General features: G+C 39.5%; 1 protein-coding gene across 2 annotated transcripts in view; it reads right to left on the reverse strand.

Annotated features, from left to right (window-relative positions):
• Positions 1-13,285, reverse strand: part of Vav3 (vav guanine nucleotide exchange factor 3) — a 353,521-nt gene that overhangs the window by 114,397 nt on the left and 225,839 nt on the right. For both annotated transcript variants that reach the window (XM_052179412.1, XM_052179410.1), the window contains exons 16-17: positions 3,745-3,846; positions 3,399-3,499 (exon numbers count right to left, since the gene is read on the reverse strand). In XM_052179412.1, the coding sequence (XP_052035372.1) occupies positions 3,399-3,499; positions 3,745-3,846 (203 nt within the window). The remainder of the gene's footprint in view (positions 1-3,398; positions 3,500-3,744; positions 3,847-13,285) is intronic.

The raw sequence follows: 13,285 nt of genomic DNA on the forward strand, positions 1-13,285 counted from the left end.
AGAAATTCAATGTCAGTAGGGAACGTTAAGGAATGGTCAAAAGAGGGACAGAAGAATGACCAGAACTATGTGTGCTGTGAGGGGAAAGCTTGGACAGTACTCTGTAGAAAATGGAAAGAATACAATGAGTGATACAATGGATTTTAAAGGTCTTGAAAGATCAGTTAAGACTATCTAAGGAATAAGATGAAGCAGACAGAAACAGACACAGTGAGATTTGCATCTAAATCAATACTGTAGCAGTAGGTTCAAGGCAAGATGGGAGGAAAAACAAAAGGTGAGTGAAGAGGGAGATGGAGTCATCAGGCTTACAAAAAGTCAGACTGCATGTTGACATAAGGAAAGTGCCTTTGTGCCAGGTACTAGAGGTTACTGGAAGGCCACTGACAGCTGATGCATGAGCCAAAGATGAAGGTGTCACATCCAGATTTGGGGGAAGATGTTAGATGGAGCCAAGACTAATTCTTATGAGATGTGGGTTGCAACTTAAGTGAAAGAAATAAGTCTGACCTTCAAAGGTGACGTGTGAGATAATGGAGTATGAAAGAGTATCAGGACTGGCTGAGAGGCCAGGGCTATAGTGAGATTGGGGGGGGGGGGGTTTGGGAGGCAAGAGGATGCAGCAATGACTGCAGTGTAGGGAGGAGGGGTTTCTAGCCTTTGGTAGAGCCTGGTCTACTCCATTATACTGTACAACTATTCTTCTTTCTGTGAATATGAACCACTCAAATGGAAACATCACATCCTCTGTCCACAAGGGTCCACAATACCACCATCCATAGGTCCCATGACACCATGAACTATAAATGTACTTTTGACTACACTAACCAGCCATAATTTCCCTTTCTACCTTGAGAGTGCTGGTAGACTGGGTTAAGCTTTGGAACTTGAAACCACTATAAAATAAGAGTAAGTCTCAAGCTATGATTTATGTTACATGAGAAATGATGATATACCATTTAACTTTGCCTTAAGTCAACATAACTGACAACAAAATTACCCTCTTAGGGTAATTTTTCTCAAAGTCAAGTTCCCCAAGCAACACACTCCCCTCCGTATAGAACTCCCACTCAAGTAAAGCACATCTCTAGCTCCAAATGCATTTTGGGCTTCCTCCCCTCTTCCTTATTCCTGTGTTGCCCCAGATGCTGCAGAAGTTAGAGTAAACAAACTGCTGAACTTCTTCTAGCAGTGAATCCTCATTACAAAACATGTCAACCAGGGATTCTCAGAAGGCCAAGGAAGAGAACATGAGAGTTGCTTGCCTATAACCCCAACAGAGTATCTCTTCTATGACCCTCACAAGCAGATCTACCAGGCTAAGATTGAAAGTCTGTCCTCAACAGTTGCCTACACTAGTCCAAGGATAGGTGAGTGTCTCCCAGTTTTCAGAGGGCACCTGCTGAGGGACAGGGGAAGAAGGTACTTACACAGGGCCTGAAGATGGGGCCTCTAAGTTACAAAGCCTGGTCTGGAGGAAAATAGAAGTCTGCTAGCTCGCTTCTTGACATTTCATACTCCTAATTAGTTCTGAGAATTCAATGTCAGTCACTCATCTCTTGAAAGTCTGAAGCAGGAATGATTATGAAGAAAAGAAGAGAAAGCCATGCATGTGGAAATACGGGAGCCTAGTGGTCAGCATGAGACTCAGAACCCAAGGGCATGCGTTTCTGTAATGCAGTCAGAGTTTCAAAAACAAAACCAGAGAGAACTTTCCCCTGCTTGATGGTGAATTATGAGAATTACGAAACAGGTTAAAGAATGCTGCCGCCTTCTAAGGGACGATTTCTTTATATCTCACGATCTATGGCCTGCAGGGCACATGCCTTCTTATCTTCAGTAGCCTTCTTTTCACCTGTTCCTGAGCCTGTTTCTCCACTTTAAATTAAGGGGCCCTGGAACAGAAGGCATTTATGTCCCAGTTCTTAGGATTTATATGGTGAGGACAGGTGTGGCCCCTAAGAACACCTGGCCTTCACTAAGTAATTCACATCTAAAACTATGGGACTTTTGAAAGCACTCTAGCTTGTAAAGCAAATAGCACGCTCACTGAAGAATGGGATGGGTAAGAATGAAACAATAAAACTAAGGGTTGCTGTATCAAGCTGACAGTTGAAGAGTAACAGTCTCAAGGTATAACATCACTGTTTCGCCACCATGTAAAAGGTTCTGACCTTCAGACTGATGAAAATGGTAGCCTTGTCTGTTTCACTTCACCATATCCAGCAAGCAGCAGAGGCTGTCTGAACTCCCTGGCCACGGGAAGGGCTGCTCTAAAAACTAAAGAGTTTCTGTAGGATAGGTCAGTAGCTAACACAGTGGAGGAACTCAGTCAATGTCAAGATCTTTGCCAGCGTGGTTGTCCTTGCCTGGCACAGAGACGGCACATGGCACCCTCTGAAGATGTCTATTGAAGGAGAAGAGGGACAGGGCTGTGCTGTGATCTCTGCCCTCTAAGAGGTCTCACTGTTCTACAACTGTCCATTTTCTGAACTCGGCCCTGAAATAAGACATTCTCCCTTCTACTCTTCTTCACATTATCCAAAATAATTCAATGTCCACCTTCTCCTCTGGGAAAATCAAAGGTTGACATGGCTACCTTTTGAACTCAAGCTGTTAAAGATCCTTTCTTGTGTTCAAAAACTCTTCCTGATTTTGAAAGGTCTTATTGATAAAACAGAGAGGAACTCAGGGGAAAGGGACAAAGAGAAAGAAGAAGAAAGAGACAGAATAAAGAGGCCAGAAAAGAAAGAGAAGGGAGACAGCCCAAGAGGAGCAGAGAAAGGCAAAGGCTACGGAATGCATAATTTCCAACGAGCCCTTACAACAAGCATAGAGTGCTATTTTTAAAAACCAAGCAGAAACTGTTTACATAAATCCAAAGGATATATGCTTTGTTCAATGTAGAAAATGATAATGCATTCAATTCATGAATTCTTGAATTAGTCTGTGTAATGTTTGCTTCTGGAACCAATAACGAATCTGATCTAAATATTTAAGAGAAGAAAGAAAAAGTTGAAGAGCTCAAGATAGAAGAACATTTTCTTTCTCCTTTTTGTTTTTATTATTGTTTGTATTGGCAGTATTCAAATAATTTGGTGATATATTTAGGGATGGGGGTTATTGAAGGGGATGACACAAATCCATCCAAGTGCATCCTGAAGACCTCTGCTTCCAAGGACACATAAAAGTCAAATAAAAATTAAACAGTTTAAAACCAAGTCATGTAGAAAAGTCACACAGATCTTAAACAATTTTCTAATTGTGCTTATTGATGATGTATTCAAAAAAAGATATGTTCCAATAAACACATATTAAGAGTCAATTGGGCCTTAATTATATTTAGTAAGCTTTATGTCCTCATTAGAAACAGAATCCCCACAATAAACATGACTTACCAACGGAATTAACTCTGCCACAATTGTCTACTCTTCCCAAACATTCTTTATGTGCTTTTGCTCCACACTTAAAACATAAGTAGCCTTGATAAAATGTTCCCCTGAAAGGTAAATATAGAGAATGGTGTATTAAAAAGTGCTAAGTTCTGCTTATGTAAAATAACCAGTGTAAGGAAAGCAGGATCATGGCACTGTCCGAACCAAAGCGCCATCAGCAAAAGGACAGAGGGTCACCCAAGGCCAGCATGTGGGGAAAGTTAGACCTCTGCTTCAGAACACTAGACAAGTCTGAGTTTGCAACTACACCCATTCACTTAAATAGGAAGAAGGGCCTGAGAAAGCTTACCTCAGAAGCATCTGGCAGACCCTGCAGGATGTCACCCGAGTGAAGGTGTGCATCTTGAAATCATGGAAATTGGAGTCTGCATAGTCTGGCCTTATGTTGGATCTGCAAAAAGGGGACAGTCACTTCCTACACAGTCTCACAACCAAGTGGCATTCTAAGCACATGGGAGCAAATTTATCCAACCTGCATCAGAAAGAGATCTGACTCTTTCTGATGCTAAAAGGTGAGCCAGAACATACTGGTTTCCAAGACAAAAGTCTGCTAGCATTAAGACCTTCCCTGAAGCCGGGTTATGTGGAGACCTGTGACAGAGAAGAGGACAGCAACCTGATCCTTCTCAGAACTTCGTGTCACAGAGGTCTCTGAGCCACGCCACCTCGGTCAGTCTGTTGGAAACCTAAACCAGCTAGATATTCATGTCGTGTGCCAAGTTCTTTGTTTTACCACGTCATGGAAATACAAACTAGCTGGTGAGATGGGAGGTAAGGCAGAGTGCAGGATGTCTCAGGAGCTCATCTCCAAGAAAGTGCAGGGATTATGTGAGGCTCTCCAGAAAGGACAGAAGTTGTTCTCTAGAAGGCTGGCCAGCACTGCAGCGATCTGACCAGAAGCATTCTACCTTAACAATTTACTTGTTTTACAGTCCAAATAAAACTGAACAATAAAACAGTTCATTTGGAACTGTACTAATGTCATATACATAGGCACCCAAAACTATCATGTATACCTCAAAGAAGCACTTCAGTGCACAGTTAGCATATGCAGGGCACGGGCAAACACCCTCGGCATTCACTGCTTGTTTACCTTGCACATTAGTCCTGAGTAAAGCATGAGTAACAGCACTAGCTCACCAAGAAGGAAAGAAGCTTCCTCTAAGGTGACAGAAACAGCAAATGAAGAGCGTCCTCCCAGGTGTGTGTTCTCAGCCACTAAAGCTTCAGTGAAATAAGCAAATCAGCCATCCCCACATCTAAATTACTGGGGCTCTGAAGCTTAACAGGTATGTTGGAAACAGTTGAATGCGGATATTTTTAGAGAACTGTTTGAATTGTTTTTAATCTAGCCATAGAACTGAAAAAATAGAATAAGGTAAGCTTTAAATGGATATGAATTAGAAGTACATCTAGAGAAGATGATATCTTCTGAGATACTACATACAAGCTGAGAGACTGTAAGATATGTTTGAGATTCTGATGAGCTAGGATTTCCCCTCTTACAGAATACTGCATCTCTCAAGCTCACGGAGTCGCGGAGTAATGAAGCGTAACACAGGCGGGCAGCCAGGCATCAATCTCTGAGGTACCAGAAGAAGCCTTATGAAAAAACATTCGCCAAGGCAATTGGAGTAGCAGGCAGCGATGCAGAAGTGTCAGAGGGGTCAGCCTTCCCATCCGTCTGCTGAATAGGAGCCGATGAAAGGGAATCTAATCTGGGTGCCATCTGGGAGTTCTCTGCTCCGTGCTTCTGGTGACCTCTCTTTTTAGGAAAATATTCCAATACACAACAAAACAGTATGGCTATTTCCACTAAAGTGGTGTGTGTGCATGTGTGTGTGTGTGTGTGTGTGTGTGTGTCCTGCTGATTAGAAATCATGGTGCCCTTCTTCATAGAAAGATCTGGAAACAAAACTCTGACACTGACTCTAGAAAATCTGCGTCAAACCCCATTTTTGTAGCTGTAAAAGGCTACTGCTCATTTTTCTCTAAGCATCAAAATGTCTCAGCCACATATACATTGTCAAATTTATTCTAAAGTAATGCTTGTTCTAAAGTAAAGGAAATAACATTTCCATTTCTGGGAACTTGAAAATTTTATCCACCTGGAGTTTTCAGATCAAAGTAGATTGCCATCAGGTAGAAAATTGTGCAGCTAGATCCCCAAGCAGGTAAGAACATAACGTCATCAGTCTTCCTTAGTCTTGGGTGGCACACCTTTCCCTTGGAATCATTCCAAGTTCTACACAGTATGTGTGTGTGTGTGTGTGTGTGTGTGTGTGTGTGTGTGCGCGCGCGCACACACATATGCACACATAAAAACAAGTATGTGTACCTGAGTTGTGTTTGAGTCATTTGTACTTAAAACTTTTACCAACCAACTGAGAATAGGCTTCCTTTTCAGAAGACAAAAGGCTGAAGGGGAAATTGCAGACATACCATGGATGGTTTTATTTTAATCTTATGGGTTAAATAAAACCTCTGAAAATATTGTTAACAGTGGTCGCCTTAAGGGAAAAGAAATTCGAAGAGGTGGAATAGAATGATAGGGAGAAACTGTGACATTTTTTTAAACTAAAGCTGAATAATATTTTTTTTCAAAGTTTCAAATCAAACATTAAAGAATAAACGTTAACTCTCTGACCCTGGGACTGCTATGGAGGCACTATTGAATATAAAAGCACAGCTGAGAGTAGGAATCTGAAATTAGACCACCCGGGCTTTAGCCCTCACTTGCAAATCAGCACAGGAGTGACCTCAGCTGAGTTGGTAAGTATAAAACAGGAATACCAATAGAATCAACTCAAAAGCAAAGTAACAGTGCTTAGCACATTGCCTGAATTAGTGTAGGCTATCACTAATGAAGTGGTATTGTCAAATTCATGGGACAGTAGTGTAAGGGTAAGGCTTCCTGGGTGTAAAGTTTTATGGCTTGTCACAGTCAACTCCAAGGATCTTCCTTCTCCTGGAACTTCCTACTCAGGATGCTATTATTCAATAATGTTCTTTGGACCACAAAGCCAAATATAATTATTACTATTGTTGTTATTTATTAATATTATTTGAGGCAAGGTTTCATGTAGCTCACGTTGGCTATGAATTTGCTTTGAAGATGATCTTGAATTTCTGATTTACCTGCATCTACCTTTCAAGTAACTAGCAGACATGTGCTATTATGCCCATTTTATTTGGTAATGCCAATCAAACCAAGACTTCACTCATACTAGGCAGGCACCCTTCCTCTGAGCTACATGACCAGCCTCGACTGAATTATTTAGGTAGACTAGGGAACAGAATTCCTCAATAGAAGCTGTATATGAGAAAGCCTGTAGAATTGAATAAAACCAACCGCATTGCCTGTAGCTTGTGAGCTTATAGAATCCAGAGAAAGAAAATGACTGACTGAGAAGAATGGGAGAGTAGGATGAGTCAGGGCAAGAATGTTCAAGAATGACACCAAACCTCTAAAGCACACAGCATACTGCCAAATTGACTTCTTACAGAAAATATAAGCAGATTTCATTTACTCATTTCATATATCTTTACTGAGTAATGACCATAAATGCCCATTCTAGGGCTATAAGAGTAGAGAGACCATTAAACCATGGCCAACTAAGTGAAGAGAGAAGATGGAGGTGAGCTAAGAGGGCAGAAGAGCAAGATTGTGTATAAGAAATGACATCCCATTTAGATGATCAAAAAGGAAAAAAAAAATTAGTAGCTATTCTACATGAAATTCCTTGTGGTGAGGCAAGAGAAGGCTTAGGAAAACCAAAGATGGTGTGGGCTTTCTGCAGAACACTAAGTGAGACAAGTTAGCTCGGCCATGTAGCTACACTTAAAGGCTTCAACAATAGGAAAAATAACTGTTGAGAACTTTGATGAAATTTCATAGATTTCTCAGCAACATGTTTCTATTTCTTTCATTTTATATGGTACTATTTTTAAATAAAAGCAAAGGCAGTTAAATATGTGTTCAGTGAAGTATGATTTTACTCCAAGGGCTCTTCACACTCGGCATGTTCTTCTGAAGCAGTCTCTTCTTACCTAGTCCCAGCACAGATCCAAACTGAGACCTACCTGCCACCTACCAGCCCAGAACACCATGTCCCCAACTGTCCCCTGCACATCTTAAATATAGCACATATAAAACCCATCCACACACCTATCTGACAGGTCTGATCCATCTACTTCGTCTTTCAACCTTGAAATTTCAGAATCACAACATGAGTTTCTCTCTCTTTCATACTGTCCATTTTCTCTTAATTTCTCCACCCTAGTTTCTCCTTCCCTAAAACAGTAACCTATGTCTGTAGATCCATCCTTAAAATTATCCCCTCAGACTTTCAACCTTTACACACATACACACACACACACACACAGAGAGAGAGAGAGAGAGAGAGAGAGAGAGAGAAAGAGAGAGAATAATTGTTTTCAGTGACAAACCCTGAGTAAGTAGGCATAGTAAATGATGGTGGTGATGATGGTGATATAATGTAGATATTTACTTAAGTTATAGTGGCTAATTACCAGTGGGAAGGGAGTCCACAATGCTTAATTACAAGGTATTTTAGCTTCTACAATGTGATGATTCCAATGACAACTTAAAAAGACTTCTGAGGAGTTCACCAACCATTTAATAGTAAAAGACATCACCATACAACACTGAAAGTTTGGATCACTGCCTGCCCACTGTGACTGAGCACAACTGATATCTCTTTAACTTGTCTCTTCTTTAGAGTCAGCAAACATTCACCTAGAAAAAAATCCATTGCTAGGTATTTACAAATGTTATGAGTTGGGAAAATATGCTTATACTGTAAGATTTTCTGCATTTGTTTTCAAAAGTCTGCCTTTTGTTATAAAACAAGGTGCAAAGGAAAAACAAAACAATTAACTAAACTTTCAGTTCAATGTTATACTTTGTTTATTTAGACCTCTTTTTTCCCCTTGTAACAAAGTGATATCCACATTGTACAAAGTCTGTGGTTTCACTCAGAAATATCTTTTAAATAGTATAGTTATAAATATAGTCATTAAAATACAATTTTAGGGGCTGTAGAGTTGGCTCAGCAGGTAATAATAGCACTTGCGATATAAGCATCAGGACCAGAATTTTGATTCCCAGACCCATGTAAAAACCTCTGCAGCTAAAGCAGAGTACCCAACCCGATTGAAGGGAGGAGACAGGATAATTGCTGGGGCTTGTTGGCCAATCAAGCTAACCAAATACTGACAACTCCAGGTTCCCTGAGAGACGTTGACCCAAGGGAATAAAATAGAAAGTGACAGAGCAGGACATAGCTGATGCCCTCTGCTCATGCCACACATACATGCATACATGCATAGACACAGGACTTTATGTTTAAAATTAACATTTTTCTCTATTTTAACCATAGGCTTTGATTTATAAGCCACTGTAATATTAAAACAGTTTTAGAATACAGAGAACAAATATGAGCAAAAGGAAGTCATAGAAAATGGTCATAACCAGTTAGTTACACAGGAAATTGTGGTTCTGCATTTCGCTTCACCACTGGGGTGCTGGAGCACTGCTCAGGGAGGAGAAACAGAAACACAGGCATTTGGCTGTGCTCTTCTCTTGTCAGCACTAGGGTGCTGGCTCCTGGGACACCAACATGCCCTCAGGGAAGGTAACATGCAGCCTAAGAGAGGGGCCCCAGCCCAAAAAGGTAGGGACTGGGGTGGAGGCTGTGGTTCTCAAGCTCCTGTGCACCCAGATGCCTCTGGGAACTGTGAAGAATTGAAAAAGGGTCCCAAGGACTTGAGATGGGGGAGGGAGGTCTGGCTTAGCTCAGAGTGAGTGCCAGGACTCTGGAGAGGTCTTCTGCAGAACACCTACTCATCATATAGGTGCAGCTCTGTAAGATGAATGCCTCTACCCATGAGAGAAACAGTCCTTGCTTGTCCAAACTGTTCATTCATGGCAGAAAAGGATGCAAACAACTCACTCAGAGTGCACCAGGAATTAAATACCTTTTGTGGGAAGGGATGCCTGGGAAGGGAAGTTTATTGGCTAAGCCCTCAGAGGAGCTGATGTAGATTCCTCATTAGCATGGAGAACTCTAGGCTCTATGCTACATGACCAGTTTCATGGTCCTCTTAGTCGGGTGTCATGATCATGTGCTCCAGGACAGAAACCTAGCTGGGAGTAGATTAAATGCCTTCTGTTCTCAGTTATGGGAATTGTCAGGTTCCTTAATCTGCTTGACCTTACCAGTTTTTCTGTCTGGTGAAACGGTTCCACTTGCACCACAGGAAATAATATGATAATTGATGATAACAAATTGTCTCCTGAACAACTAACATTAAGATTATTTAAACCTCTCCAGTGTAGATAGTTTGACAGTTACCCAAAATATGTAAACTAATAGTTCCATCATATTGTACTGAAAGTGAGAGGTAAAAGCAGATGTAGATGATTCAAAAATCAAAACCAAAAACTCTGCATACAGTCGGCTTTGTCTACCCAAAGTTCACAGATAAGTAAAACTGTATGAGTAGATATTGGTATTATTATTATTCAAATTCAGAAAACTTACACCTTGATTATTCTTTAAGAAAATGTTGTACAAACATAATTATTCTATTAAAATATTTTACTCTCAAAATAATAAAATGAATGCTTCTATAGGGTCCTTCTATGACCCTTGAATTAACTTCTCTTACTTATGTAGCAATAAATTGTTCTAAGCAACACTACTGAAACTAGCCTGCCTTCCAGAAGATGTTTTAAAAATTATATTTTAGCTTAGGGGCATTTATTTATATCTGACCCCTCAAAACTTAAAAAAAATGCATATTTAAAACAATTTATCACATTAATAATGAGCTAAAACCTATTTTTCATTTCTACAGATGCCAAAAAAGAAATTCAACCAAATGTATCATACATAGAGTGTGAAAATACATACATGGCATCACCTCAATCAGAAGGCTAAAGCAGGAAGACACTGAAATCAAGGGCGGCCTGGGCTACAAAACCAAAAGCCTGCTCCATAAAAGAGGCAGCAATGAGTTCTTACATGCTTCTGATAAAAATGTCAATAAACCAGATGTTACAAATAGTTCTACAATGTGATAAGGGATATTAAAAAAAAAAAAAAAAAAAGGCCAGGTGCAATGGCGCATGCCTGCAATCCTAACAGTCATGAAGCTGAGGTTGGGTTACCACATGCTTAAGGCTAGCCTGGGTTATATAGCAAATACCAAGGTAATCAGCAGAGCTGCATAACTGGACCCCCGTTTCCAGAAAAGGGACGAGGGAGAGCAAACACAATATAAAAATATGCATATCGCAATTAATATAAAATAAGTAAAGTTCCTAAACTCAATTATATCACTCTGTCTTGTTCTAAAAGAGCCAATTAATGCAATATGGCAAAGCAGATATGAAGGAAAGATGTTTTTAAAAAACAGAAAATACTCAAAATTCTTATTTGGAAATGACACTTTTGGGATGGCTAGGGAAACTCAAAAAAGGAAACTGAAGACCAGCAAAACTAAGAACAAACAAAGATACCTCCAAATGGCATCTGAAGAAAGCTACATGTGAGTGTCCAGTGTTCACCAGCTTAAAATGGAGATCTCTAGCAAAGTTCCCTTCGATGCATGTATTTGAGAGTGGAGTAGGCCTGGTGATACTCTGCTCTATACGATCAGCCAAAAGGAGAGTGAGTGCCCACTGCAAATCACCTCTAAAACAAAATGGGCCATCATGAGCGTGAAGATGTTATCCTCAGGTAGATCAAATACAAGCAATACCTAATGGCCAAAAAGACCTCAGTTGTCTGAGATAAAGACTGACAAACAATATCCCAGATTCCCTACTGCACAATGCACCTTTGAGCCAGCTGGACCATTAATACAACTTATTTATATTTTATACTTTTAAAACTATCAACTAAACAGGAAAGAACATCTGCAGAGGGCCAAGATGGCTCAGTGGGTACAAAAAATTTCTGCACAAGACTGGCAACCAGAGTCAGCCTCTGAAACCTCTGGAATGGACTGAAAATTGTCCTTCATGTGTGCACTGTGGTATGAACATAAGTGTGTACACATGTTTCTGCATGCACAATAATGATTTTAGCTTTCAAAGACTGCAAGAGTTGTCCTAGTTTGTTCAATCAGAAACACTTCTAAAATCTCTAGTTATGAAATAACATTCTTAACAAGGCTCTAAATGAGACCAATTATTTTATATCTCAAATGTATATGCACGTATATAGCATATATAGGAGAATTTTATACACACACACACACACACACACACACACATACACACACACACATACACATATACCAATCAGAGTATCATTAAACATTGGTAATTTCTCTCACTAACTGAAAATTTTAGAATAAAATCTAAATATTTAAAAATTACCTCTTCCTGGGGGAGGGGGTGGGTGGGTGGTTGGGGGAGCACCCTCTCAGAGACAAAGGGGAGGGAGAATCTGGTGAAGAACTCTGGGAGGGGACTGGGAAGGCAGGCAACATTTGGAATGTAAATAAATAAAATACTTAAAAAGTTTTAAAAAATGACTTACTCATTGAAACTAAAATTGAATCCCCCAGGTCAGTAGTAAATAATTACCAAAAATCCATGTACATGATCTCAGTAAACAATACTCAATTCTTGCTTATTTCCTTCACAGTGTATTCCGTGACCAGCACAGACAGCTAATTATGCAGATGGTTATTCGCAAGGACAAAGAAAATGAAAAAAAGAAATCAGTTCCTTCAAAAGACTTAAAAACAACAGAGTTTGGGAGGATTTGTTCCTAAGGATCAATAAAAGGAAGGAAAGCAAAAAGAGACCTAAGAGCAAGTTTAATGTCTTATATTCCAAATCATACAGTTCTTTCCATTGGGAAATGAATAGAAATGTTAAAAATACCAGTAAAAAAGAAGATAATGTCGGCTTCTGAAAAATAGTATTTTCCTATCTGTTATATATTATATTCTTTCATTTCATTCAAAGCTGCCTTGGTAGTAATTTCAAATGTACATCCATCACTGTGCTTCAGTGACATTTCAAGGAAATTATTGAATGAAATGTAAACTCAGTTAAGTCTATAATAAATTTACAGTGGAAAAATGTCAGATTATGGGTAATTTGGGTTATATTTCTTATAGGCTTGATATGAGGTTTTTGGCATCCAACATTTTCTTTCTATTTTTACTTTCTTAATTAAACGAGCAGATCTGCTATTGCTGAGGTAAAGGCCAACATTCAGGAGTGGGAGAAGGAACAGGAACCCCATTTGTTGGCATCCATTGTATGACTGAATTTGTTAAAGACAAAGGAAAAATATTGACAATTAGATAAATAGATTCTATTGATAAAATGATGGAAATAGTATCTATATGTTGGATGCTAATTCTATTATTATTTTTGTCACCATAAGTGACAAATATTTAGTGAAAAATTAGAGGCCCCATCAAGATAGAGGGATATATATACATGAGAACATATCAACCACATTTAAAAAAATGAATCCATGAGAATAAACTTTTCTTATAATGAACATGTTAAAACTTCACTAGCTAGCAATACAATTCACTTACCCATACAGTCAACGAACTGAGTATCTATTATGGGCTGGCCATTTTAGAACTCTGGGAATACAACAGCGGATTTATTTATCTGACACCTGTAATCACGGATTTACAGCTATGCTAGATCACACTGTGTTGTTTTCATTCTCCCAGTAAAACACAATGACTGTGTGCAAGTCAGTGAGTACAAGAGAGGGAGAAAACAGATACGCAGAGGAATCTTAGTCTCTACATTTAAACAAGAG

The sequence above is a fragment of the Apodemus sylvaticus genome, chromosome 4, assembly GCF_947179515.1.
Source record: "Apodemus sylvaticus chromosome 4, mApoSyl1.1, whole genome shotgun sequence".
Lineage (NCBI taxonomy): Eukaryota > Metazoa > Chordata > Mammalia > Rodentia > Muridae > Apodemus > Apodemus sylvaticus.